Genomic DNA, 23,955 nt, shown 5'->3' with positions numbered 1-23,955 from the left:
TGGATGGATTATACATGCTATAAATGTATACTTAACACATTTTCTCCAGAGTTTTATAAAATCACTGCAAATGGCATAATTTTCAAGTCATCAACTGTTCGAGAAATACTTTAATATTTTCAAACATTCCTTCACTTAGCCACTCCTCCCCCATGTAGCGCTATTCTCTGTGAATATCTTCTCTCTTTTTTTAAAAGAAATCTCACATACATGATTTTATTTCAGCTTCAACCGTATCGACATTCCGCCCTATGAGAGCTACGACAAACTATACGACAAGCTGCTGACCGCCATCGAGGAGACCTGCGGCTTTGCCGTGGAATGAGTTTGTGTGTGTGTGGGTGTGTTAATATGCGACTGTTCCAAGGACTCATCCATGCAGCATAACTGAGCATCCCACAGTCTTCCTCTTTCTTTCACGCTGCTATCCGCGTTCTTCCCATATCGTTCAGAGCGCCTCTTCCTTCTTTGTTTCTTTACGTTGTAGCACGTTTGGGAATGAGCAGGCGGATTTAGAGACCACCACCACGCTCCCACCGTTCATTTGAATACTCCTCCTGGGTGGTTTTTTTTTTTTTTTTAGCGCAGAACGAGAATTAGCGTTGTTCTGTGCACGTCACGCTCCTGCCACTTCTCGCCGCGACTTCTTCAGGTAGCCAATTCTTGCCCAAGCTCTCCATGTTCATGAAATCAGATATTGTAGTGGAGAGGCGCACTTTCATCCTACCTCAGTCCAAACTTGTGTGCGTGTGTGTTTGTTTGTTTGTGTGTGTGTGTGTGCGTGTGTGCACGTGTGCGTGTATGCGCGTGTGTGTGTGTGTGTGCGTGTGTGTGTGTCTGTGCGTGCAAGAGGGATTCAGTTCATTCTCAAGCCCCTCATTGAAAAAAAAGTCGACTTTTAAAAGCAGCCCTGAAAAGGTAATATATTGTTTTTGGATCTTGCTATAAATCTTGATTTTTTTTTTTTTTTTTTCTCTCGATTCAATCTTGTCAGTGCTGAGGAAACGGACTCTGGTGAAGAAGTTCTGCATGTGTGTACATGTGTCCATATCCACGTTTGTATGAAAAGCTAAGGGGGGCTTTAAGTTTTTCTTCTCACGATACCTTACAGCGGAACCTCCAAGAATGAATTAGAATTTCAAGTTATCCATTCTTTTTTCCTAGGAGCCCATGTAGAGAAGAAAAAAAAATCATGTCAAACTACGCAGTCTTTGAAAACAGTTAATGGAGTGTTAACACAAAGAACCGTGTCAATTTCATATTGTGGCACTTTTTTCCCCCGTTTTGGAGGTTCCACTGTTGGTCTTTAAAGCCGCTCAATATAAAGTGTTGAGCCTATTTTTTATTTAATTTGTTTTGAGGATTTCATTCATCCATCCACATTTTGTATGGATGTGTTCTTCACCCTGGCCACCGTGCGCGCTGCGCTCACTGTGACATGTTGCAAAGTGTGCACTGCTGCAGACAGACAAGATGTTTATTTTCACTCGTCACTGTCAAGCACTTTAGCAAGTGAGCAATGATGTCAGGAGTACTTCCGCCTCCCAACACCCAACATGAAAACAGGGTTTCCCAAACTAGAGACAAATGAAATCGTATGTTCCTCCCTCACACCCCAAAACACATCAACCTTGACACCCCAAAAAAAAAAAAAAAAGTATTTTCCAAGATGTGATGTGCGTGATTGCCAATTGATAAAATAGCTTCCAGCATTTTAATTGCCTAAGTGGGGGAACCCCTGTTTTGAAATGTATCATGTCTACTTTGCTATACTATATGTTACACATACAGACTAGAGGAACACATATCTCTATACAAGGAGTGTGTGTGTGTGTGTGTGTGTTTGTGTGTGTATGTGCGTGTGTGTGTGTGTATATACGTATATGTACAAATATATATGTACAAATATATGATTTGTTTTTGTTTGTGTTCTGTGCAAATGCAGCATGTCTGTTCCAGACCTCTTTGCATTCTCAGGTGAACGTGTTTTGAGGTTGTTGGTTTTTTTTGTCAATTGGAGCGTGGGTGGGTTGTACATTATTTTTTAAATGAGGATGGCTTGACGCAAAATAAGACACACTTGACTTTTCAACAGTCATACATTCATAGGAATTTCCTTTGCTACTGGGGATGTTTCCACTAGAGGACAAAGTTTCGTGTTTTCTCAACAAGTCCATTTTGCATAGCCACAACTATTTGTTTGGACTTGTGAATCCTTTTTCTTATTTCTTTACTGGCTGCAACCATGAAGAGCTTACAAATTGTTCTATGAACATTTACAGAGGATTTATTTGATGTTATATTTCACACAAGTAAAAAATGCATAGCAAGTGTTATTTGCAGATGTCATGTATACATCTTGGACACTTCCCTTTATGTACCAAATACGAAATGGACTGATTTTGTAGACTGCATCCGTATATGCACACGCACATGTTTCCGCTTTGCCGCACATATGTTTGTCCATAGCTCATCTGTGTTGCTTTGCCATATTTACTGGCTGACTCACTCATGTAAACAAACACTTCGTCGGGGTTGGAATTGTACCCAATAAAACCAACCATCCTTTTCAATAATTCTGCATCCAATTTTCCCAGGTTTTTGTATTTATTGTTACAGTAAATGTTGCGTTTTTCTCCACAGCTGCTCTGTTCTGTGAGCTTGTAACTGACAAATGGACAATAAAGTAAAAATATTAAAATGATGGCGAGGTTGGGGGACAGGTAATTCTTGTACACCTGCAGAAAGCGAAGCAATAAAACACTGCTGTCTGGATGTGACAGCAATATGTTTTACAGATGTATGCGTATCACTCATTATTTCCATTTGTCAGTATTTTGAAATACCGATGATTTCACTGTGTGTGCTCTGCCTGTGTTTTCTGGTCCATAAACAGTCCAGATCAACTACCTCCTGGTCACTGTCACTGCTGTGCCATAGCGTGAGCAATGTGGGCATGACACCACTCGGGCAACGCTAAAAATTCAAGCACCCACAACAAAATGAAGGGCTAAACGTTGTGTGCCTTCATATTAGATTTAAGAAAAATGCAAAAGTGTATTAGTTTTTTCCCACTGTGTAGACATATTTGCTGTCCAGAGGGACAACTTTCAAATTGGACACCACATTCGGGTGTGTAGCCAACATTTTTTTGCCAGCATCGGTTAAAGGAAAGGGTACGTTAAAGAGGAGCTGTCCCTCTGTCGTTGGAGTGAAACAATTACTCTCGCCCCTTCAAGACCATGTGTCTCAGAGGGAACGCCAAGGCTTGCCAAAGAAGAGACAAGACAGTAGAGGATGCTGTCTGCAGACACAACTAAGACAATCTGCTTAGTGACCTCCTCGACCTTCGTTAGACAAGGTAAGACAAGTAAGGCAATACTATGTACAACTTGTACGTGCATACTAGAACCAAAGTAACATGCACATGCCTAGATTTAATTTAATGTTACTTAAAGAGCTTCCTCTGTTGTCCAAACAATCTGCGATAATCAGGCATGTTTTTTGTTCCCAAACCAACTGTGTCTTATATGTGTTCTCTTTTTGTAGGGTATGATCAAGATACACTTCTGGGCGTTGATTTGTACCAGCTCTATCATCTATGGCAAGCGCTTCATGTTCCTGAACTACCTAGCCCAGGGAGCCAATCAGCAAGATGTTGCTGACAGTTATGGAGTCCACCAGGTAACCCTCAACCAGATCATTTCATGGAGCAAATTTATGTAAATGCACATTTCTAGGTTCAGTGAGGAATTTTGGCAGCGTTAATCAATTGTACACTGTTGCATGTCTGCTCACAAATTATGATAATGGCCCTCTCATTGATGAAGACAATTTAGTAGCTTGACACCACAAAACACGCACGTCATTATCTCTCGTATTGCCATGTAATGATTGTTGTCTGTACAAGTTCAAGTTTGACATAACAGTCATTTTGAATTGTAATTGTTACATTTAAATCGCTTTATTTCATATAGTAACAATACAAACCTTCCACCGGTTATCTTTCCCTGGCAGTGTTGAAAAGATGCTGTATTCTGAACTTGGCTTCACACCGCACCTCCTTCCCAATTTTTGTTTTTTTAAAAGTTGGCGTCAATTGTGTTCTAGTGCACACACTTAGAGGTATATGTGTATTTGTGTGGATAGATGCAACAGTGGATGTGGTGAGAACTTTGCAACGTGAGGTTTATTGGTTCAAGTGCAGACTAGATCACCCACAACAGCATTAGTCTTGTTCATGTCATTTAAGGTGGTTCAGACATCATCGGGAGCTTCATAGAAGTTAATTTCCCTCCTAAATATGTACAAACCTTTAGTCACACTTGTCAAATGCTACAGTTAGATAGAAATCCAATAGCTTTGGGTTTTCTTAAAACTTAATTGTTATTGTTTTATGGATTACAACGCACCAATACCCAGTTAGTATTTACAAAGAAAAAAAAAAGGCCAGATTTAATTTAAAAAAATAAATAAACCACAGACAAGTTGAAGGAAGACTTAATCACACATGGTAAAAGGAAGTTAAAACCCAGTGTTCTGGTCATTTGGCATAAGAACAAACATTTGTACTGGCAACCAGCTACAACAGACTAAGGTCACAGTGAAGGTACAGTTGGTTACAATTTGTCGGATTGCTTTCAGTTACTCAATTGTAGGTTCGTCTTGTACCCAATTAAGGGTTGCGGAAGCGCGCTCTTCTTGTGCAAATCTGAGCAGTTACCAGGACGTTGCACCTCGGATTCATTCCTCTAGTTGAGACCCAGACGTGTCACGGTCAGTGCAGACTGCTTTTGTGGCAGTGAAATGAAGCCATGCACACTCGATTGCGTAACCTCTGGACCTCCAGATCCTGGAAGTGGTCGTCCTGGTCGTTCTGGATGATGATTTTCTGCAGCTCGCGGATCTCGCGCTCCATCTTGGAACGCAGCTCGCGCTTCATCTTGAGCAGCACCTGCAAAAAGGCACTGCTTCAACAAGGGGCAACCTGATAGTAGTGTTGTAAGAATATTTTTAACATGACTTGTTCTTTAAACCTTCTCTTGAGCTTTTTTACGAATCTTGATCTCTTGTTGCTCTTGTGCAAGTTTTTCAGCCAGAAGTGAAAACTGCAAACAGAGAAGGGTTAGGTGATTTAGAATATGAGAGTCAAATGATTAAGAACAGCTGTCCGTATGATGCAGTATTGGCTTCAAGGATAAAAGTGTGGCGTTCGTATCTTGAAGGCAAATATTTCATTCAGCCCTTATTGCAGATCTCATACACTTGTGCAAGTGGTCCTACTTGATCTTTGTAGTAGTTCTCCATAGACTCTATGTGGTCCTGGTGTTGTTTCTGATACTCCAGCCGTTGCTCCGTAGCGAAGGCTCTCTGCTCCCTCAGACGAGCCTTCTGTACCTCCAAACCTTCCTCAAAGAGTTGCCGAAGCATCTACACAAACCAAACGACATGCCGGATGATCAGATCAGCTTGTTAGTGCTGAGAAGTGGGATGCGTCACGCAACCACCTTCTCCTCGTTGACGCGAGCCTTCATGAGGCGAGCCCGGTGCTGGACGTGGTAGTCTTGGTAGTACTTCCTGGCCCGAGCGATCTGCTGCCGCTGTTCTCTCAGTCGGGTCTGGTTGCACTTCTGCTGCTTACTGTGCTCTTTAAAGTCCCTCTGGAGGATCGAGACCATAGCGAGTCACAGCCTGCTCTTTTTTTGGCTGTTTGGAACTCACTGGAAGAAATGTGAGTGAACCCACCAGACGTCTGCTGTGCTCCTGCTGTTTGTGTACCAACCCCACCAGCAAGTCATGCTTCCTCTGAGCTTCTTCCAACTGCCACACACGGGGAAGCATCCATGACTCACTTGCGCTCCACCTTCAGGACCACACCAGGTCAAGCACTAACCTCTCGGGAGAATCGACTGCGCCGCTGCTTCTGGGGGAAGGCTTGGGCATGGAGTTGCTCTGCGTGTTGCTTCTGCTGCTGCCACATAAGGCCCAGCTCATGCGGGGAAATATGCAGGAACGGCAGCTCCTCCAGGAGCAAGGGCAGGAGCTCATTCTCCTTCACTTTGACTGAAAGGAGAAATTGCATGCCGAAACATCATGCTTTGCTCTGGGGGGACAATTTGATTGTTTGTGTTCTTACAAGCCCATTCATTCATATGTAAATGAAAGGAATGCATCTTACGAGGTGGCGTTTTCTTGGGGATTCGTAGCCGCGTCGATGTGCTTTGTTTGTGGACCTTGGGCTGGTACTTGCTTGTCGAAGGAAGCGTTCTGGGTGCCTTGGGGATGTCATCGAGTAGGGCCTCTCTGTACTCTCGCTCCTGTGTACACGCAATCTTGTCTTGTTTGGCGACACCTCTGTGGTTGGTGAGAAGCACAGCGACGACTTACAGCTTCTTGAGCTTTGTGTCGTTCCTTGTCCAGATCGTCTCGTTTTTTGCCTTCTAATCTCGCCAGTTCCGTCTCGTAGGCTTGGTTCACCACAGTCTGGTTAGACAAAGAACGTGAATTCCATAAATACCATCTGAATGTTGGAAGTCAACCACTATATATGGGATGGATAAAAATCAAAACAACCTTTCTGTGTTTAGTACGGCGCGGCGGCTCACTTTGCCACATCAGAGGACGGTTTGGGATGTTCGTTTGTTGGCTCAGGGCTTCGTGCTTGCCATCCTGCAAGCGCTCCAGCACGGAGTGATGTCGTGCTGGCGAGGAAAAGGATAAGGATCTCCTATGGGTGGATTTGGGTTCGAGTGTTCCTGAAATACCCAAAAACTCTTGTGGATGTGCTCTGAGTGAGCGTAAATATAAATATATAGCTGAGAAAATGCATATTTTCATCACACCTGCATGTGGTCTGGAAGTCCTACGTTGCGTTACGAAGTCGTCACAGAGGTCAGACTCTTCTTCTGAATCTCCGACAGCTCCAGACTCTCCACTGGTGTCCATAAGTCGTTTTAGCATCTGCAGGAAATACAAAAATTTAAAAAAGAAAATATGATGCTTTTGAAGTGAAATGTTGAGCTCCAAGAAGGGGGCTTTACTTATATGGCACATTTCCGGCATTTTCAAATGAAAGGTCAAGAAAATCCAGGAAGAAAAAGTTTACAAACATGCACTTGAACCTGATCTCACCTGATCCAGCTCATCAATTCGATGGGTTAGTTTCTCCGAAATATGATGCAACTCTTTTTCCGCTCGCTTATTGCTCTTCCTTCGGCAAGAATGTGTCTCCTTGTCTTCTTCCTCCTCATCTTTTTCCAACCATCTGCTGCTCAGACAAAACAGTGAAGGCTTGAGCGAGACATCCTCTAAGCGAGGGCAACTATGCTTGCATGAAATAGTTTTACCCGAGGGCCTTGCTATTGTGGAGCCTCTCCGCCTGCAGTCTCCTCGTAGGACATGACTCTTCTTCCTCTTGCTCCTCTTCCGTGTCTGGTGGCGACGGAGTAGTGGCCGACGCCTCATCCTGCAGTGTGAGGATGAGCACATCTGGTTGCGTGTGGACTAAAACCCTCCTGGGGCCTCCCTTAGTGGGCTGAAAATATTGTACTTGGTGCTGAAACTTGTACAAAATGCCGGAAATATGGCGACCTGCTTCTTTCCTACCTGGAGTGTCTCGAATGCAACGTTGGCTCTTTGCTGGCTTGTTGACTCACTTTCACTCAAGGCTGGAAAAGAGGCACAGAAGTGCCAGACTGTTAGTCTCAAGATGTAAGCGGGGACCAACTGTGTTTTGTTTTGTTTTGTTTTTCTCACCCACCCGGAGAGTGCAGTCCATTGCAGACAACTCCCTGGGCTTCAGCGCTAGAGGTCTGTCCCTGGAGAATGATGGGACATTTGAACATAGGACCAAAAAGAAGCACTGACTGAGGTCAAAAAGGTTACTAGGAAAGTGAGACCCTACGAAATCTAATAAAAAAACAGAAGGTTTTAATACCTGAATGACAACATGGTCGTGTTGCTCCTCGGCACCACCGGCGTCTTGCTCCATGGAGTGTGTGTCTGTGACGACGGGGTGGGGAGAATCACTCTGGGTGGGTGGCTGCAGTGCAATGGCAGCGTGCGGCCGTACACTCAAAGGTAGGTCCTGGTCCTCTGAGGGACTAGTGGCAGTGACTGCATCCGTGGTGGCGACTGCATCCATGGTTAACATCTGGACAGCTGGTTCTGTTGAGTCAGAAGGTAAAGAATAGATGCAGGGGGCAAAATTGCCTACAACTATTTCTGGCATAGCAACAGAAAAACTCCCTCCTAAAGAGGGGCCACTTTGTATTTTTTAATGCATATTTTTGCATCTTCACCTTGTTGATCTGCAAACGTGCGTGCTGAAACTCCAAGCCCGATGCCTTCGCCGGGTGAGCCGGGCTGCTCACTGTTGCCGGAGTGTTGGGAAGTCCTACTCGACTGCATAGTGGACCTGCATTGGAAGATATGTGATCATGCAAATTACCGGACATTTCAGTTGACTCACTCGACTGTTAGGAATACATGTGTTGTGGTTTAGAATTTAGGAACTTGTTTATAAACAGCCTCTAGTCCGTGGCAGTGCGGTTAACACAGAGCAATACAGAAACATCCCGTCTTTAACAGGCAGTGCGAAAAGAGCTACAAAAATTTACTTACGTTCCATCATCAGAATATAAACGCACTTCCTCCATCTTTGTGTCTATCTGCTTGATGGCATTGCTGATTGTTGGCACCTCGCTTTCACTGGGAGCTTCCTCTCGGAGACCACCATTTTGTGACCCTGATTTTGTGTAAAAAAGAAAAAAAGAAGAAATTCCTTGTATTTTCTATCTGGGACATGACAATCATGAGGTGCAGAAGAAGTTACATAATGTGGTCTGTGGCGAAGTTCAAGCCACACTAACAAAGCACTGCTTAGTTCTGCCAAATGAGATGTTTCTTTGTTTTCCATAGCTAGTTTTAAAAATGATTTTCAGTTTATACAAATAGACCACACATAATAACTGGTGTCAATATATTGAGAACAGTCAAAGCAAAGAGAGAGTATTGTTAGATGTGCCCACCGTCATTCTGTGAGTCCTCACTTATCGCCTCGCTGAGATATTCCAGGAGCCCGTCAAAGATATCCAAAAGGTTCTTGATTGACTCTTTGTCTCCCCTGATTACATTTTCTCCTGTTAGCAATATAGATATTACACATTTTGACTGTTATTCTAAACAGCTAAAAAAAAAAACATGGTGCAAAAAAAATTTAAATGCCTGTGATATGCGAGAGACTAATCTGAAGATAATCCAGTGACAGCGAGTCAATCACACACTGAACATTATGGATGTCATCCTCTTGACTGCGTGGTGGTACAATATAATCTGAAAAGATTGAAAACAATCAAGCAAGTATAGAAACCATCAATAATTGTCATTCAATAATAGATGATTGTCAATCATTTATTTTTAAGTCTAAATTAATAAAAAATACACTTTACATTTGTTGTTTTGAATTACAACTACATTGTGTTTTGAACAATTGCAGACTGAACAGTCTCAATAAATGGATTTGTGACTAACCCCAAAAATAAATTGTGGCCCTCCCTGTAAATTTTGTATTTTAAAGTCTGCTTTATTGGCAATTTCTTCACATGCCAATACATACAAAGAGATCAAAATTTCGCATGAGAAAGTCTCCAAACATAACTGAACTCCAGAATAGATGCTGCACCCGGTTTGCTGTCATCTTACCTGGAACCTTCTCTCTCAGGATGTTTTCATAGAGACTAATAAACACATGGGCGTCGCAGTCTGTGAGTTTAGTCAGCTTCTGTTGAATGCCACACTTGCCGAGCAGCTCATTTGCCACATCTAACCAGTCTGTTAAAGGAAGAAAACATACACTGAGTTGCATAACGCATACAATTTCTCACAGTATTGCAAGTTTTGAGGGCAATAAAAAACAGCAGGTCACGTCGATATCTATCGATACCAAAGTGTCGCAACTTTAACTCAACAACTCAACTAGCCAGCACTGCTAAAGTCACTTGGTTTCGCGCCGACTTCAAAGACTCTTACAATGTATACTTTGTTGACCGATTTGGGGGGAATTTAATACAATATGAGATTATTCACTCGGCTGGAAACGTACCAAAACAATAACAGAAATGGAGCGAAACAACAAAGTTAGCAATGGAAAGTTAGCGTTAGCTTACGTATAGTACGTCAACAGCGATCGTTGCCTTCCGCTTTTACCTTTCTCTTCCTCCGGAGTGCCCATGAAACAGCTGTCGAAGAGAGGCAGATGTGGCTCAAAAACAAGGAAATTCCCGGGGAGTTGTTTTTGGTGAAAGAACTGAAATCCAGAGCGGACACTACATGTACGTTAGTGTATTGGTAGAGTAGTTTTCAGCATGAGAAAGAAACAACCGTCTTTCCTGACTTAAAATGTTACTGTTTTTGATTGGATGTTCTTGTTGCTAGTTTCCGGAAGTGTCGTTGATCTGTGACTACTGCCATCTGCTGGATACCTTTTGTCAGTGCAGGTATACGCTCGTGTAGGTCGTGCAGGTAAACTCTTTGGAGTTGGCATGGTCTCTCCGTTGCGTGTTTCTCTAGTATTCCGTTCATTTTGGCAACGTTTGAGGTCATCATTAAAAAAAAGAAGAAACCCATATCCAGAAATTGTCTTGAATTTCACTCATGTCGATTTAAAAAAATGAAATAAATAAATTGTAACGTTTGTCTCGTTGACATTAAGTTGATGAAAATTGTGTATCTAGCCTTTAACTCTTGCCAGTGAACCTAAATTTAGAGAATTCCGTTCTACAATTTGTTGCTGATTTGTACGCTTTATACAAAGTCATGAATGGGTTGCATCATTCTAAAGAATTAAATCATAAATTGTCCCAGTGTTTGTATCTTGGATTTAGCCTTCTTTGATGTTGGCATGTTCCCTCCATGCTTGCGTGTGTTTTCCTTAGCACTCCAGTTTCCTCTCACGTTCCATAACATCCATGCTATGTTCATTATGGACAATTGTCCGCGATTGCGCATGGTTGTTTGAATGTTTATTGGTCTCCCCTGTGATTAACTGGTTACCAATCCAGGTACCTGAGGTACCCTGCCTTTCTCCCAAATTAGCTGGAATGTAGACTTGAGCTCATGTGCGACCTTAATGACAATAAGCGCTTTAGAAGGTTAATAGATGGATGTCACATGGCACAAAAAAGTATTCTTTATTCAGCCCAGTGGTTTCTCCACAAACGCTCAATGTTTGTAATACGAAACACAAGCAGATCAGACCATTTTAAAATTATCAAAGCACTGCAACGTGTATATATATATATGTATATATGAAATGAAATTGTTTCAGAGTTAGTCGTATCTACTAAGAGTTGCATCACACCTTCTTTTCACAGATCCAAAAATGTTGTTCTTCACATTCGACATCATTCCAGTTGTTTATATTGTCATTGTACCGTATTTGTACACATTCTTCATTTTTGCCTTCAAATTTATTGGGTTCATTTGGAGCCCAGAAGCTGTAACACAAGAAAACACACACAGTTTTCATTTTCATTCTAATCCCCGCCTTATTTCTCTCTCTTTGTCTCTGTCTCTATCTCTCGCTCTGTCTTGTCTATCTCTCTCTCGCTCACCCTCTCGCTCTCTCTCTCTCCTGCTCTCTCACACACTCTATCTATCTATCTATCTATCTATCTATCTATCTATCTATCTATCTATCTATCTATCTATCTATCTATCTATCTATCTATCTATCTATCTATCTATCTATCTGTCTATCTGTCTATCTGTCTATCTATCTATCTATCTATGAATTATGTATCTCTCTATCTCAGTGGTTCTTAACCTGGGTTCAATCGAACCCTCGGGGTTCGGTGGGTTGGCGGTCTCAGGGGTTCGGCAGAGCCACCACTGCGACGGTCCGAACACACCAGATTTATCGTGCAAATTCGTGATACCGCGAACTGGTCTCGCAAAGTCACACTGATTTGCAGGTGTGTAATTTGTTGAGTTCATGCATTGTGTTGATTTTGAACAAGGTGACATTCATGCAAGGCTCATTTTGTGCACCAGTAAAAAATCATTATGTCTTGAATTTGAAAGAAATAATTTTATTTTTCACTAAAGAGAGGTTCGGTGAATGCACATATGAAATTGGTGGGGTTCGATACCTCCAACAAGGTTAAGAACCACTGCTCTATCTCCACACACGCACGCACACATATACACACATGCACACGCGTGTGCACGGGTCAGATTTAGTCATGAAGCGCAAACATATTTTGAAGCAATGATGTGGCGTGCGTGTGCATAAAAAAAGTGTGAACCTTGTTTTCAGCTGAGACCCGTTGACCCAATACCACGTGCCCCCGCGTTCGATCAGCCCGATCCACATCATATTGTTGAATTTGCTGAGAAACTCCTTGTTAAGAGACAATGCAACACATCATGCTCTCTTTGAGATTCAACTCCAAGAAATAGTGAATAATAGGAGTCACACAAGAACCAGAGCTACCTGCTCTTCCCTGCTGTCGACAACCACCAGGTCTGCACCTCTCCTCAGGCAGTCGACTTGACTGCCGAGCCACGTTCTCCTCGTGGAAGAGATGTAATACAAACTGGAGGGAAAATATACCCACCCTTCTTGTCCATATTTATCTGCTCAACATTTTTTAACACACACAAACATATAAGTTGATAGTAATTAATTCGATTTTCTGTCAATAAAACCAGTCAGATCGGAGTTAATCATTCATAATAGCAATGATTATACGTTCCCAGTTATCCTTACCAATAGTATCGATTTTTCTTTTCACTTCTTTGTTGAGAGTGGAGTTTGCACACGCAGCAAATGTGTCTATTTCACCGACAGAAGACACTGAAAGGGAAATGAGCCAGTGGATATAAAAAGTCTACACATACCTGTTCATATATATCAGGTTTTATTAGCTGTGTTTGGTTTTTTTTTACACTTATTCATTTGTACACTTTTTCCCAAATGACATATCAAGGCTACATGCATATACGTATAACACCACAAAGAAAGAGAAGAAGAATTGAAACTCACGTGAAGTAAGACGTAGTGAAATGTTGAGAGCAGCTTGGAGGACACACAACAGTCCGAGGCTCACAGCGACGAGTCTGTACACGTTTCTGCCTTTGAGATGACATCATTATCATGAGCACCAATGAGAGACATGATGAATGAACTCAAGTTATTGCGGTGAATTTAATCATTGAACATTGTGTTTAATATTATCTTTGTATTTATGTAATTTGTCCCTCACAAATAGTATCGTGACCAAATTATATGCTACAACACTACAACTACGGAAATGGTCTTCAAGAAAATTCCAGTCTGGTGAAATATCATATGATACAGACCAGGAACAGAAAGCGTAGACAAATTACTAGGTCAGACAGCTCTGAGAGGCATAGCAGTCTACCATCCATAGTTCATCCATCCATCCATTTTCTGTACCGCTTTGTTTCTACGGGGGTCACGGGCTGGTGCTGGTAGGGGACACCCCGAACCGGTTGCCAGACAATTGCAGGGCACACAGAGATGAACAACCATTTGTCGCACCCCGGGGCAATTTGGAGTGCTCAATTGGCCTACCAAGCATGTTTTTGGGATGTGGGAGGAAACCGGAGTGCCCAGAGGAAGCCCACGCAGGCACGGGGAGAACATGCAAACTCCACACAGGGAGGGTTGGAGGTGGAATCGAACCCTCCTAACTGTGAAGCGGAGGTGCTAACCAGTGCACCATCGAGCTGCCTCCAAAGTTCATACTTTTCAAAATTATCATAATGCACCTGTGTATTTTACCCTATGCTTTTAAATTGGTAAGACATTTATATTAGTTCTGCAACTGATTATTTTAATAATCAATTAATCTGTTGATTAACAGTTAATAAAACAAGTTGTGACTTCTGTCTCTATTATAAAACAGGACATCATTTCAATTGATTTCAGATTTAGTTACTGCTTTGCTCAGAAACACAACAAAATGCTAAACGTTGTTTTCCAAATTAAAAAGACATATTTGTAGGATTTTGAAATGTATTTCATTTACTGCTGAGCAGCTGAAATTCTATCCATTTAGACAATTATAAATTACACAAGCTTTTGTGACGACCAATCGATTATCTAAATATTAATTGATTAATTTGATTATTGATCAGTTGTCCTTTAAACCTTTATTCCGAAGGATCCAACCACCATTATTGTACACTTTCTGACAAACTTTCTTCTGAAAATGTTCACATGAATCTAATAGCATGGACATAAAGGTGGAAAAATAAACAGATTAATATGGCTTAAAAATTCTTATATTCACCCGTCTCTGCCTCTGTCCCTTCTTCGCTTGAAGCTTGAGGCACGTTTATGTAGTCCATCTGCAGTGGAGCCTCCGAACGATGAAGTCTCACCATGTCGCGGCCGCGAGAGACTTACAATAACGATGGAAGTTAGTGTCACGGTCGTGTAAAAACCAATTCTGTGATTCTGCCTTTTCATTTCTTTCTGTCAGCTGGCAAGGTTGTTGTTCTCCTTATATCAGCATGTGATGGGATTATGAAATTCTTGAAGTGGCAGTCCATGACAGAAAAAGAGAATAGGAAATGTGCTTAAGCCTTTCTTAGTTCCCCTTTTTATGATTGATAAATAGTGTCAGTTACTTCACGCTGTAGAATTGACACATTGTCGACTGTCACTGAGCTGAAAGGTGAATGCATTATTCCCGTAGAGATGGCACAACAGATGTCCAGTGAGGATACAAATCGAAAAGGTAATCTCGTCCTCATCATACCTGAGAATACTTGACAATAATATCTGGATTTAAGTTTTCTGTAAAGTCATAGACTTCCTATTCCTGCTGGAGCTTACTGTTCCTATATATATTATGGAATTTATAACGGTGAAAATATTCATTTATACTTTAGGAATCAAGCACTTGCATCTCTGCAAGTACTTACACCCTGTAAAATATTTGGTTCATTAAGCCCCGAGTCTTTGACACTATATATGCATCCATTTAGCACAACAAAGAATGTTTCATGTATTTCTCCTAATCATCGGCCTTGGATGTGTCCTTCAAGCCACGCTCAATGTTTCTCTACGCCTCGCCTGTAAGTAGACAGCTTATACTATTGTTTTTGAATGTACATGTTTAAACTTCTGCTGTATCAAGAAAGTAACGTCAAATAGTGCTGTGAATAGATGCAATGGAAAACCCAGTTTGACGTTCAACCAAAATTCTCGAGAAAATATCCTTTAAAAGTCAAAACCTGAGTTCAAACCATCATCACAAAATTGAACATTGCCTACTGACTTCAGCTCAGTGAACATGGAAAGGATTTCAGGAAAAAGGTTGATTAAATCCTGACCTAGAGGTGGAAATTCAAACATTCTTGTGTAATTTCAATGCTTTGATAGTTTTTTTCAGTACGCCATAAATGTCCTGAACACTACAGAAAGGTCTGACCAGCGACTCAGAAACTCAGAACTACGAGGCAGAAATGACCAAATTCTCCCAAATTGTAAAATTAAAGCAATGTCAAGGAATGAATAATGTTCAACTTAAGAGGTCCCACTATTCATCTGATTTTGTGATAATGATCCATTCATACTTTTTTCCTTCAGTGCCCTCACAATTTTGTTTGGACTGCAATCTAACTTGCCCAACCAGTCCACAGCCCGTGACGACGAGATACGCGGATTGTGGCAGAAACCCAAGACGGTGCTTCAGATTACAAGAAAGACTCAATGCTTTAACAAGAGAAAGAGACGATCTTCGAAACAGCGTCTCTCAATTGAGAAACTGGCTCCAGAGATGTAAATAGTGCAATACGTCACTTTTCCGGTGAGGTGGTTTTAGTCTTTTTTCCACCTCCTTCCAATCACTGTCTTTTTGATAACACCATCCTCAGGCTACTAAACATGCTTTTTTGGGTTGGAAAATGTTATTTACGTGCTTGTTTTATTTATTTTTTGTCATTGTTGGTTTTTGTGGTTGGTATTAAGTTTTTGGACCTTAACACTCATGTACTCAAAATGAATTCTCCTCAATTTCTCATTTTTGTTGTCTGTCTATTAAAATAGTGGTTGTTCTTGCATAATCCCTCTAATTTGTTGAAAGACATAGTGAGCAAGAAAATTCTTCAATTCTAATAGATAAATTAAATTAAAATCAAATACTGAAATTTCTGGACTATAAATCGCTACTTTTGCACAGCCTTTGAACTTTCCGGTTTATAGTTCAATGCAGGTTATCTGTTATTATTTTTATGATTTAGATGATATTGTAACAAGATTTGTTTTGATAATACATTTAATTTTAATCATAATGCAGCTTATAGTATTATATGTATACGAACAAGACTGAAGTTTCCCCTAATTTTAGCTGGTGTGGCTTCTATTCAGGTGTGTCTTATAGTCTGGAAATTACAGGAAATAGATTAATTACTTTAATTAAGACTTCAAGTCAGCTACCATAATGTAAAAACATGCAGAAGCGCTGATCTGGTTCTTCGCTAAATTCTGATCTTCCCTCTTCAAGGCATCTCAGCTAGCTGAAAACAGACCTTATGAGAGGTCAAAAAACATTATGGTGGAAATAAATGAAATTGGGTCTTTTGTGGTGCGGTAGACGATAATGACAAAGGGCTTGTATGCTGAATGCCAGATGGTTCATTGTCCCTGGAAGGACACAGGGCAGAGTTTGGACATTTATGTCAAAGATGACAATCACAGGAAAGCACAAGAATTAAAGAATCAAGAACACAGCAGTGTCTTGAATGAGAAAGATGTTTGTTTCCAATTTAGACTTTGTCATGAGATCTTCCCGTAAATTCCTTCTGTCATATGTTGTGCAAGTTTCTGCGTTTCCCAAAATATCTCTTTTTCTCACAGTGAAGAAATATGGGACGACCATATAAGGACCGGAATCAGAGAAGTGGATGAATGCAATCACACCGGTTAGTCAATACTTTATGGTGTCATTGTTGGGTGAAGTGGCAAACTCCAAGAAAAAGTTAAATTATATACTGTGTTGCGAAAACTGTGCTCATCCATTTAGTCAAATTTGCATATATTCAGTCAAAATGCTTTTCTCTTATCATTACCTTATTTTGCATTATCAACAACTAGAAAGAAAGTTGCAAGAAAATATTATTAATCATAAAAATCAGTAGGGCTCTGGTTAGCACGTCCACCTCACAGTTCAAAGGGTGTGATTCCACTTCCGGCCCTCCCTGTGTGGAGTTTGCAAGTTCTCCCCGTGCCTGTGTAGGTTTTATCCGGGCACCTCCTTTCCTTCCACATCCCCAAAACATGTATGGTAGGCCGATTGAGCGCTCCAAAATTGCCCGTAGGTGTGAGTGTGAGTGCGGATGGTTGTTTGTCTCTGTGTGCCCTGCGATTGGCTGGCAACCGGTTCAGGGTGTCCCCTGCCTACTGCCCGATGACTCCTGGGACTGGCACCAGCACACCAGCGACCCCTGTGTGGACAAGCGGTGCAGAAAATGGATGGATGGATGGATGAATGGATGGATAAGAATAAGTTTGTACTGACTTTTTTTTTTTTTTTTTACAACTTGTGCGTATTTTAGCTACTTCTGAATAAAGAAATATCAGTTTTTCTACTTTGTCAAAGTGTACGGAGTTTTGCTACTTTTGGGTAAAGATATGAAAACAAAACAAATGTACAAAGGGGGGGGGGGGGATACGACGTTATCGCCGCATTCTGTGGCGTCATTTCCGTCCTTTCAGTTAGCCGAGCTGTGTGTGGTTAGCCGGTCTTGTTAATCCATTAAACATATTTGTCTTAGGTTCGCCTTTATTTTCAGTCTACTCTGCTGCATAATGCCAGGGTTTTCAGACAGAGACCGTGGCCGTGATAGAGGGTAAGTCACCCGCTGTTTTTTTTTTTAGTAGTAGTTTGCTTTGTTTCCCTTTCCGTTTACAAATGGCTGCTAACGTCAAACGCCGCCTTTGCTACATTGCTGCAAGAGAAGCCTCGGTTTTAATTTCTCCCTCCATCCTTTTTCTGGACCGCACATCCACACAATCGATTTAATTTATTTCTGCGTTAAAGTGAACATACTGTCACGTACTACAACCCCCTCGATTGGTTTTAGATTTAAGCTGGCTAACTGCGGGCCGGGCCGTGTGATTATTAGCTGCCCTTATAGGCACGAACACAAGGAGGAGAAATATGAACAGCCTTAACGTGACATGGGTTTATGACGCAGCGACTTCCCGTCTTGACAAAACACATAGACTTGATTGCTTCGTTTTGTCTTCAATGGTCTGCAGAATTGTGATTGCGTTGTCGCCCCTCAATGTCACTTCATGCATGCTTTGAACGCACGCAACGCACAAGTGTCCAGATATTAAAAACTCCCTTGGACAGCTTCCATTTAAATGTACTACATTTCTTCAACCAGATAAAACATTCTACTTCCTCATATAAATGGTGTCTTCTCTAGATATGGTGGGGGACCTCCTCGTTTTGGAGGCGGTGGTGGAGGCGGCAGGGGTGGACCTCCCCCGGTAAAGTTTGGAAACCCTGGTGACAGACTAAGAAAGAGACACTGGAACCTTGATGAGCTTCCAAAGTTTCAAAAGAACTTCTACCAGGAACACCCCGATGTCACCCGAAGGCTGCTTGTAAGCATTTATTGTTGTTGTTTACGTTTCCATATGTGGTTTAACATGAAGTAACACTTTCCCCCTGTGCTCGTGTGGGCAGTCATCATTGTTTACGTGTGATTCCTTTCCTCCTATTTCAGCCAGAAGTTGAGCAGTACAGAATAAGCAGAGAAGTGACAGTCAAAGGAAGAGAATGCCCCAAACCAATTTTAAGGTTCAATGAAGCTGCATTTCCAAGTGAGTTGAAATGATTTTTCCTAGAAAATGTAAGCGTGAATCAAAAGGCAGAAGTTTGCAATGCTGACAAGTGGAACAAAAGTGTTGCATAACGTCCGTTTCCTTTTATCTTGCCTATCCTGTTTTGTAGACTATGTCATGGACGTGATCATTAAACAAAACTGGATTGAACCAACCCCTATTCAAGCTCAAGGGTGGCCAGTTGCTCTCAGTGGCAAAGATATGGTTGGGATCGCTCAAACTGGCTCTGGGAAAACTCTTGCAGTACGTATTGAAACATAAGTATGATGTTTTCAGAGGTTTTTCAAAGACACTGAAGGACACACAAATGCATGTAGACACAAGTCGTTTTTTTTTTGCTGGTAACTAAGCTTTTGATGCGTTTACAATTCACAACAGAAGGCTTGGTGAGCTCAGAGAAACTAATATGTACTCACCCTGTTATCCTTCAGTACCTTCTACCTGCTATTGTGCACATCCAACATCAACCCTTCCTGGAGCATGGTGATGGACCTATTGTAAGTAAACCATCCTTTAAATGTGTATTACTTATTATCTATTTTTTTTTATATCTTTTTTTCCAAAAGCTGAAATTGGCTTGAACTAAATGTGTTTAAATGTGCATTATAAATATACATTATTGGAATTGGTTTGTTAATATGCACACTTGGAGTGCTACAAAAATCAGTCAAATGTAATTCAACGTGGTATCAAGAAACAACGGTCGTAGCTATGCTTGAGGATGCAAATGATGTTTTTGTGAAGAAGTCAATTTGTATGAGCTCATGGTTGACTGAAATAGAGATGACGACACCTGCAACAATAATACATACGGCACTTGGGAGTTTCTGGAACTGAACAAATATTTCTTAAGTTGTTTTTTATTTATATTAAGTATTTGTTTGGTTTTGCATGGTTAGGAAATGCACCGTCAAGTAGACAGGTTCTCTTTTTGTTTGAACTCTTAACTGTATTGATGAATGCACATTTTTAAGCAAACTAATGCTTTTTTGCAGTGCTTGGTGTTGGCGCCGACACGTGAGCTGGCCCAGCAGGTGCAACAAGTCGCTGCTGAATACGGCAGGGCCTCCCGTCTCAAGAGCACCTGCATCTATGGGGGTGCACCCAAAGGACCCCAAATTCGGGATCTCGAGAGAGGTACGCTGCTTTGGACTGTTATCTCTCCGTCAGGAGTTTTTTGGGGGTCCAGGGGACTACTACTAGAAGGGAGACGTGTAAATAATAATGTGTGAATTGTGGTTTTATTCAAGGAGTTGAGATTTGTATCGCTACCCCGGGTCGTCTCATTGATTTCCTGGAGTGCGGCAAAACAAATTTGCAGCGTTGCACCTACCTCGTGCTCGATGAGGCCGACCGCATGCTCGACATGGGTTTCGAGCCACAGATCCGCAAGATTGTCGACCAAATACGGGTGAGATCATATTCTATCACTCTGAAGTTTGGATGCCTTGTGACTCAAAGTAAAAATTATTGTAAGGCAAAAGAAACTGAGTGTCGCCCGTCTCCTTACCAGCCTGACCGTCAGACCCTGATGTGGAGTGCCACGTGGCCCAAAGAAGTTCAGCAGCTTGCTGAGGACTTTCTGAAAGATTATGTACAAATCAACATTGGAGCGCTTCAGCTCAGCGCCAACCATAACATCCTGCAAATTGTTGATGTGTGCAATGACATGGAGAAGGAGGACAAGTAAGATGCTTTGGAGAGGAAAGTTAAGTAACTCAAAATGATTTCATACTGGTAGTTAAAAACAAGCTGTCATCTTGTCTCCAGACTGCTTCGGTTGCTGGAGGAGATAATGAGTGAAAAGGAAAACAAGACAATTATTTTCGTGGAGACCAAAAGACGCTGTGATGAGATCACCAGGAGCATGAGAAGAGATGGGTAAGTTTTACCCCAATGTCATTTTATTTCACTCAGTTAATGTTGTCATATCTGATTTAAAAACAATTCTGATTTAAAAACCAATTCACTACAACGGCGCATATGTGGGCAGACATTGTGAAAGAGTCGGAAGTCAAAAATCGCATTTGGTGGAAGGTACTCAACAATGAAGTTGGTTATAATCTTAAAATATATGAAACAATCGCTCATTCCTTTGTTATTGTCGTGGATATCCGCATAGATATTGCTTTGAAGCTCGATCGGCTGCTTGTCATGCAGAGTTTGTTTCACACAGGTGGCCAGCAATGGGAATTCATGGAGACAAGAGCCAACAGGAGAGAGACTGGGTCCTTAATGGTAAGAACAAAATGAGCTCACCTTTTTTCACTGCATGGTACCTACTGGGCACAACACAGATCTCGCTCGCTCGCTAAATTTGCAAAACTAGATCATCATTTCACTCGGTGGTCGTGCAGCTTCATCATTGCATGCACAAGCCAGTTCTATGCAGTGGAAAAGCAACTATGACATATATGTTTTTCTTTAATTCCATTGCACTTTGCCCCTTTTAGAGTTCCGATACGGCAAAGCACCGATCCTCATCGCCACAGACGTGGCCTCCCGCGGTTTAGGTCAGTTTGCCATTAAGCAGCACCGTTATTTTTCTGTTATGTAATTTAAAGAAAGTGTTTTTGCTTTCTTTAACTTCTCTATGCATTTTCTGAGTTTTTCTCACCTTAAGGTGGAGTCTTTGTGGCAGGCACTAGGCATGACAGTCCCAGGCCTGGAGAGGGAGAAGGATGACATATTGGAAGTGCTCAACTGGCTTGCCACCCAGTGGGCCTAGAGAGGTGAAAGCTCTTGTGTGCCAGTGATTTTTTTTCTCAAAAGGCTCTGTGGCTAAGCCTTTGCCTCCGACATGTTGAAATACACACACATCTGTTCTCTGTCCGTGGATTTCGCCCGACAACTGCCATCCAGCTGTTTCCGACTCAAACCGTTACCGCCCCCAAAAAGTGCTTGCTGCATGTCGCTGTGTTTGAAAGCGCTGTACGGTATTGAGATTTGGGACGATTGTTTTCGGCGACGCGCAGGTGCTTGTCGCAGCTCTCGGTTCTCGCTTGTTCCCGTCAAAGTGCTGGATTCCTTGAAATGGAGAAAGCGGTTTAAGAACTTGTATTAGTCTCTGAAAATTGATGAGACCTGGCACATGTGCATAGGGGTTAGTGAGGAGAAAGAGTGAGCGACAGCTCAAACCAAAGTTCCTCCCTCGCCTGTATTCTAGAAGTCATGTCGAGACCTGCCAATGAGAGACATTTTCTCAAGTGAACACTGGCTTCTTGGGACATCTTGCCTTGATGACACAGATGAAGGGATGTGGGATTTGTTTTTGCTAGGGGGGGGCTCCCGCAAGGCTTACTGTTTTTGATGGGGCCCCTGTCAATTGAATAGCTGATCTATTTGGTCTTGGCAAGACGTGCAGTGTGGCTTCTTTTGAGGGTGTACTGGGAAAAAACGACCTGCAAAAATGAATAATATTGGCATATGAGGAGGCCCCCAGTGCATATCCTGGCCCAACTGCGTAGAAGAAGCTCCCGGATGTCACTTGACAACATGTGGGGGATTTGGCTGCATTGGGAAAGGACTAGTGAATGCATACTCCTTACATGGTAAGCCTTTAAGCATTTGTATTCTCCCTTGGTAACCAACGAGGGAGTGAAAAGTCTTTTTTGGATCATTTGGACCATGGTAAGCAATGGGAGTGTGCATCGTTTCTCTCTTCCCACAGTAGTATTCCCATGGAGTAGATGTCAAATGATGCTGCTCTAACCCATTCCCTCCACAGCCTCTACAGCACCTTCCACCTCAGCCTTCACAGTTGCTAATTGTTTGCTCTGGTCTGGCTGTTGTGGTGTGCAAAATCCCCGTGTGGCCCCCATGTTTCGTTTTGCCACACTGCAACACTTCTCACAGATGTGGAGGATGTGAAATTTGTCATCAATTATGACTACCCTAACTCCTCCGAGGATTATATCCACCGCATTGGACGCACAGCCCGGAGTCAGAAAACGGGCACAGCCTACACCTTCTTCACCCCCAACAACATGAAACAGGCAAATGACCTGATCTCTGTGCTACGCGAGGCCAACCAGGCCATTAACCCCAAGCTCATCCAAATGGCAGAGGACAGAGGAGGTACGAGAACCACTCAAGTTGAATGGTGACAATTGAGTGACGCGAGATGTGACAGCAGTATGTCTTTGTTTTCATTCCATTTAGGTCGCGGAAGGGGGGGGCGAGGCGGCTTCAGAGATGACCGTCGAGATAGGTATTCTGGAGGTGGGCGGCGTGAGAACTTTGGTGGTGGTGGCGGCGGCGGCGGCTACAGGGACAGGGACAATGATAGAGGGTTTGGAAATGGGCCAAGGGGTGGCTTTGGGGGTAAGGTGCAAAATGGGGGCAGCTATGGAGGTAACTCTAGTGGTAGTTATGTCAACCATTATGGCAACAGCAATAGCCAAGGTAATTTTGGTGGTCCTTCCAATCAGGCGGGAGCCTTTGGGAACCAAAGCTTCCAGGGCCCACCTCAGTTTGGGGGCATGCAGAGACCGGGCCAGAACGGCATGAACCACCCGTTTCCTTATGTCGCTCATCCCCCACCACCGCCACAGGCTCAACAGCCACCACCCCCACCTCCAATGTTGCCCTACCCCATGCCACCACCCTTTCCACAGTAGTCGCCATACAAGATATTGAAACCCCTTGTTTTTGCTTTGTTTAGTCGACAATTAACACGCTGATCGCATTTGAAGTTGTTATAATTACGGTATTCTATATGTTTAACTTTGTTTTTTTGCTTACTGCAGGTTTTGAGATTAATTGAGTGATACCAGAGCGTCTCCTTCGGTGCAACGGTCATGTGCTGTACTTTTTCTTGATTTTGTGTTACCGTACATTCCTTAGTTATTTAACTAGGTGATGCGTTGTATTGCGTTGGTGTTATGAATTAGTGAAAGTGATGTGATCATTATTAAAATGGTGCAATGTCCCTTTTTTAAATAAAAATAAGAAAAGGGTAGATTTGTCTCTTTTTTTGGGAAAATTTAATTTGGGTTATATGTACCATAAGTGGGTTATACATATAAGTGGGTTAAACTATGGCAAAGTAGATGTAAAACAGATCA

The 23,955-nt window shown here is 42.2% G+C and overlaps 3 protein-coding genes and 1 long non-coding RNA gene across 7 annotated transcripts in view; 3 read left to right on the top strand and 1 right to left on the bottom strand.

The window, feature by feature from the left end:
• LOC125969534 (E3 ubiquitin-protein ligase SMURF2) overlaps nt 1-2,799 on the top strand; it is a 34,313-nt gene extending 31,514 nt beyond the window's left edge. For both annotated transcript variants that reach the window (XM_049721715.2, XM_049721714.2), the window contains exon 20: nt 226-2,799. In XM_049721715.2, coding sequence (XP_049577672.1) covers nt 226-325 — 100 coding nt within the window. In that variant the 3' untranslated portion in view covers nt 326-2,799. The remainder of the gene's footprint in view (nt 1-225) is intronic.
• A 1,368-nt stretch (nt 2,800-4,167) lies between these two features.
• Nucleotides 4,168-10,444, bottom strand: LOC125969533 (centrosomal protein of 95 kDa). Of its 3 annotated transcripts, none has more exons than XM_049721712.2 (21): nt 10,207-10,444; nt 9,703-9,831; nt 9,226-9,333; nt 9,030-9,140; nt 8,623-8,746; nt 8,301-8,416; nt 7,937-8,166; nt 7,760-7,817; nt 7,606-7,667; nt 7,347-7,534; nt 7,132-7,267; nt 6,843-6,960; nt 6,574-6,701; nt 6,388-6,483; nt 6,179-6,317; nt 5,894-6,063; nt 5,746-5,820; nt 5,508-5,660; nt 5,284-5,430; nt 5,037-5,108; nt 4,168-4,954 (listed from the first exon to the last, which is right to left on the bottom strand). In XM_049721712.2, exons 1-21 carry the CDS (start codon nt 10,229-10,231, stop codon nt 4,778-4,780), a joined length of 2,562 nt encoding a protein of 853 aa, XP_049577669.1. In that variant the 5' UTR covers nt 10,232-10,444; the 3' UTR covers nt 4,168-4,777. The 3 variants fall into 3 exon arrangements, with proteins under 3 accessions (XP_049577669.1, XP_049577668.1, XP_049577670.1); XM_049721711.1 differs by having other exon boundaries at nt 6,574-6,755; nt 10,207-10,443; XM_049721713.2 differs by having other exon boundaries at nt 6,574-6,755; nt 7,347-7,465; nt 10,207-10,443.
• A 4,176-nt stretch (nt 10,445-14,620) lies between these two features.
• Nucleotides 14,621-16,786, top strand: LOC137840335 (uncharacterized). Its single transcript, XR_011086916.1, has 3 exons — nt 14,621-14,768; nt 15,019-15,108; nt 15,623-16,786. It is a non-coding gene; the product is annotated as an uncharacterized lncRNA (long non-coding RNA).
• A 927-nt stretch (nt 16,787-17,713) lies between these two features.
• LOC125969535 (probable ATP-dependent RNA helicase DDX5) lies at nt 17,714-23,849 on the top strand. The gene is made up of 13 exons (XM_049721716.2): nt 17,714-17,883; nt 18,469-18,649; nt 18,772-18,868; nt 18,999-19,132; nt 19,321-19,386; nt 19,885-20,026; nt 20,140-20,300; nt 20,403-20,575; nt 20,660-20,770; nt 21,066-21,127; nt 21,343-21,402; nt 22,745-22,966; nt 23,051-23,849. The coding sequence occupies exons 1-13, from the start codon at nt 17,843-17,845 to the stop codon at nt 23,506-23,508; spliced, it is 1,908 nt and encodes a 635-aa protein (XP_049577673.1). The 5' UTR covers nt 17,714-17,842; the 3' UTR covers nt 23,509-23,849.
• The last annotated feature ends 106 nt before the right edge of the window (nt 23,850-23,955 follow it).

The sequence above is a fragment of the Syngnathus scovelli genome, chromosome 5 (genome assembly GCF_024217435.2).
Source record: "Syngnathus scovelli strain Florida chromosome 5, RoL_Ssco_1.2, whole genome shotgun sequence".
Classification (NCBI taxonomy): Eukaryota; Metazoa; Chordata; class Actinopteri; order Syngnathiformes; family Syngnathidae; genus Syngnathus; species Syngnathus scovelli.
Note: the sequence above shows the minus strand (reverse complement) of the source record. Positions and strands in the feature narration are given on the sequence as shown.

What these genes read in the sequence shown, in the direction of transcription:
- LOC125969535 (XM_049721716.2), top strand. Translation starts at nt 17,843, where the DNA reads ATGCCAGGGTTTTCAGACAGAGACCGTGGCCGTGATAGAGG. An exon ending in ATGTCACCCGAAGGCTGCTT is followed by an intron (nt 18,650 to 18,771) that starts GTAAGCATTTAT and finishes CTCCTATTTCAG; the next exon opens with CCAGAAGTTGAGCAGTACAG. An exon ending in CAATGAAGCTGCATTTCCAA is followed by an intron (nt 18,869 to 18,998) that starts GTGAGTTGAAAT and finishes CCTGTTTTGTAG; the next exon opens with ACTATGTCATGGACGTGATC.
- LOC125969533 (XM_049721711.1), bottom strand. Translation starts at nt 10,231, where the DNA reads ATGGGCACTCCGGAGGAAGAGAAAG. An exon ending in TGAGGACTCACAGAATGACG is followed by an intron (nt 8,747 to 9,029) that starts GTGGGCACATCT and finishes ACACAAAATCAG; the next exon opens with GGTCACAAAATGGTGGTCTC. An exon ending in GTAAAAAAGCTCAAGAGAAG is followed by an intron (nt 4,955 to 5,036) that starts GTTTAAAGAACA and finishes GCCTTTTTGCAG; the next exon opens with GTGCTGCTCAAGATGAAGCG.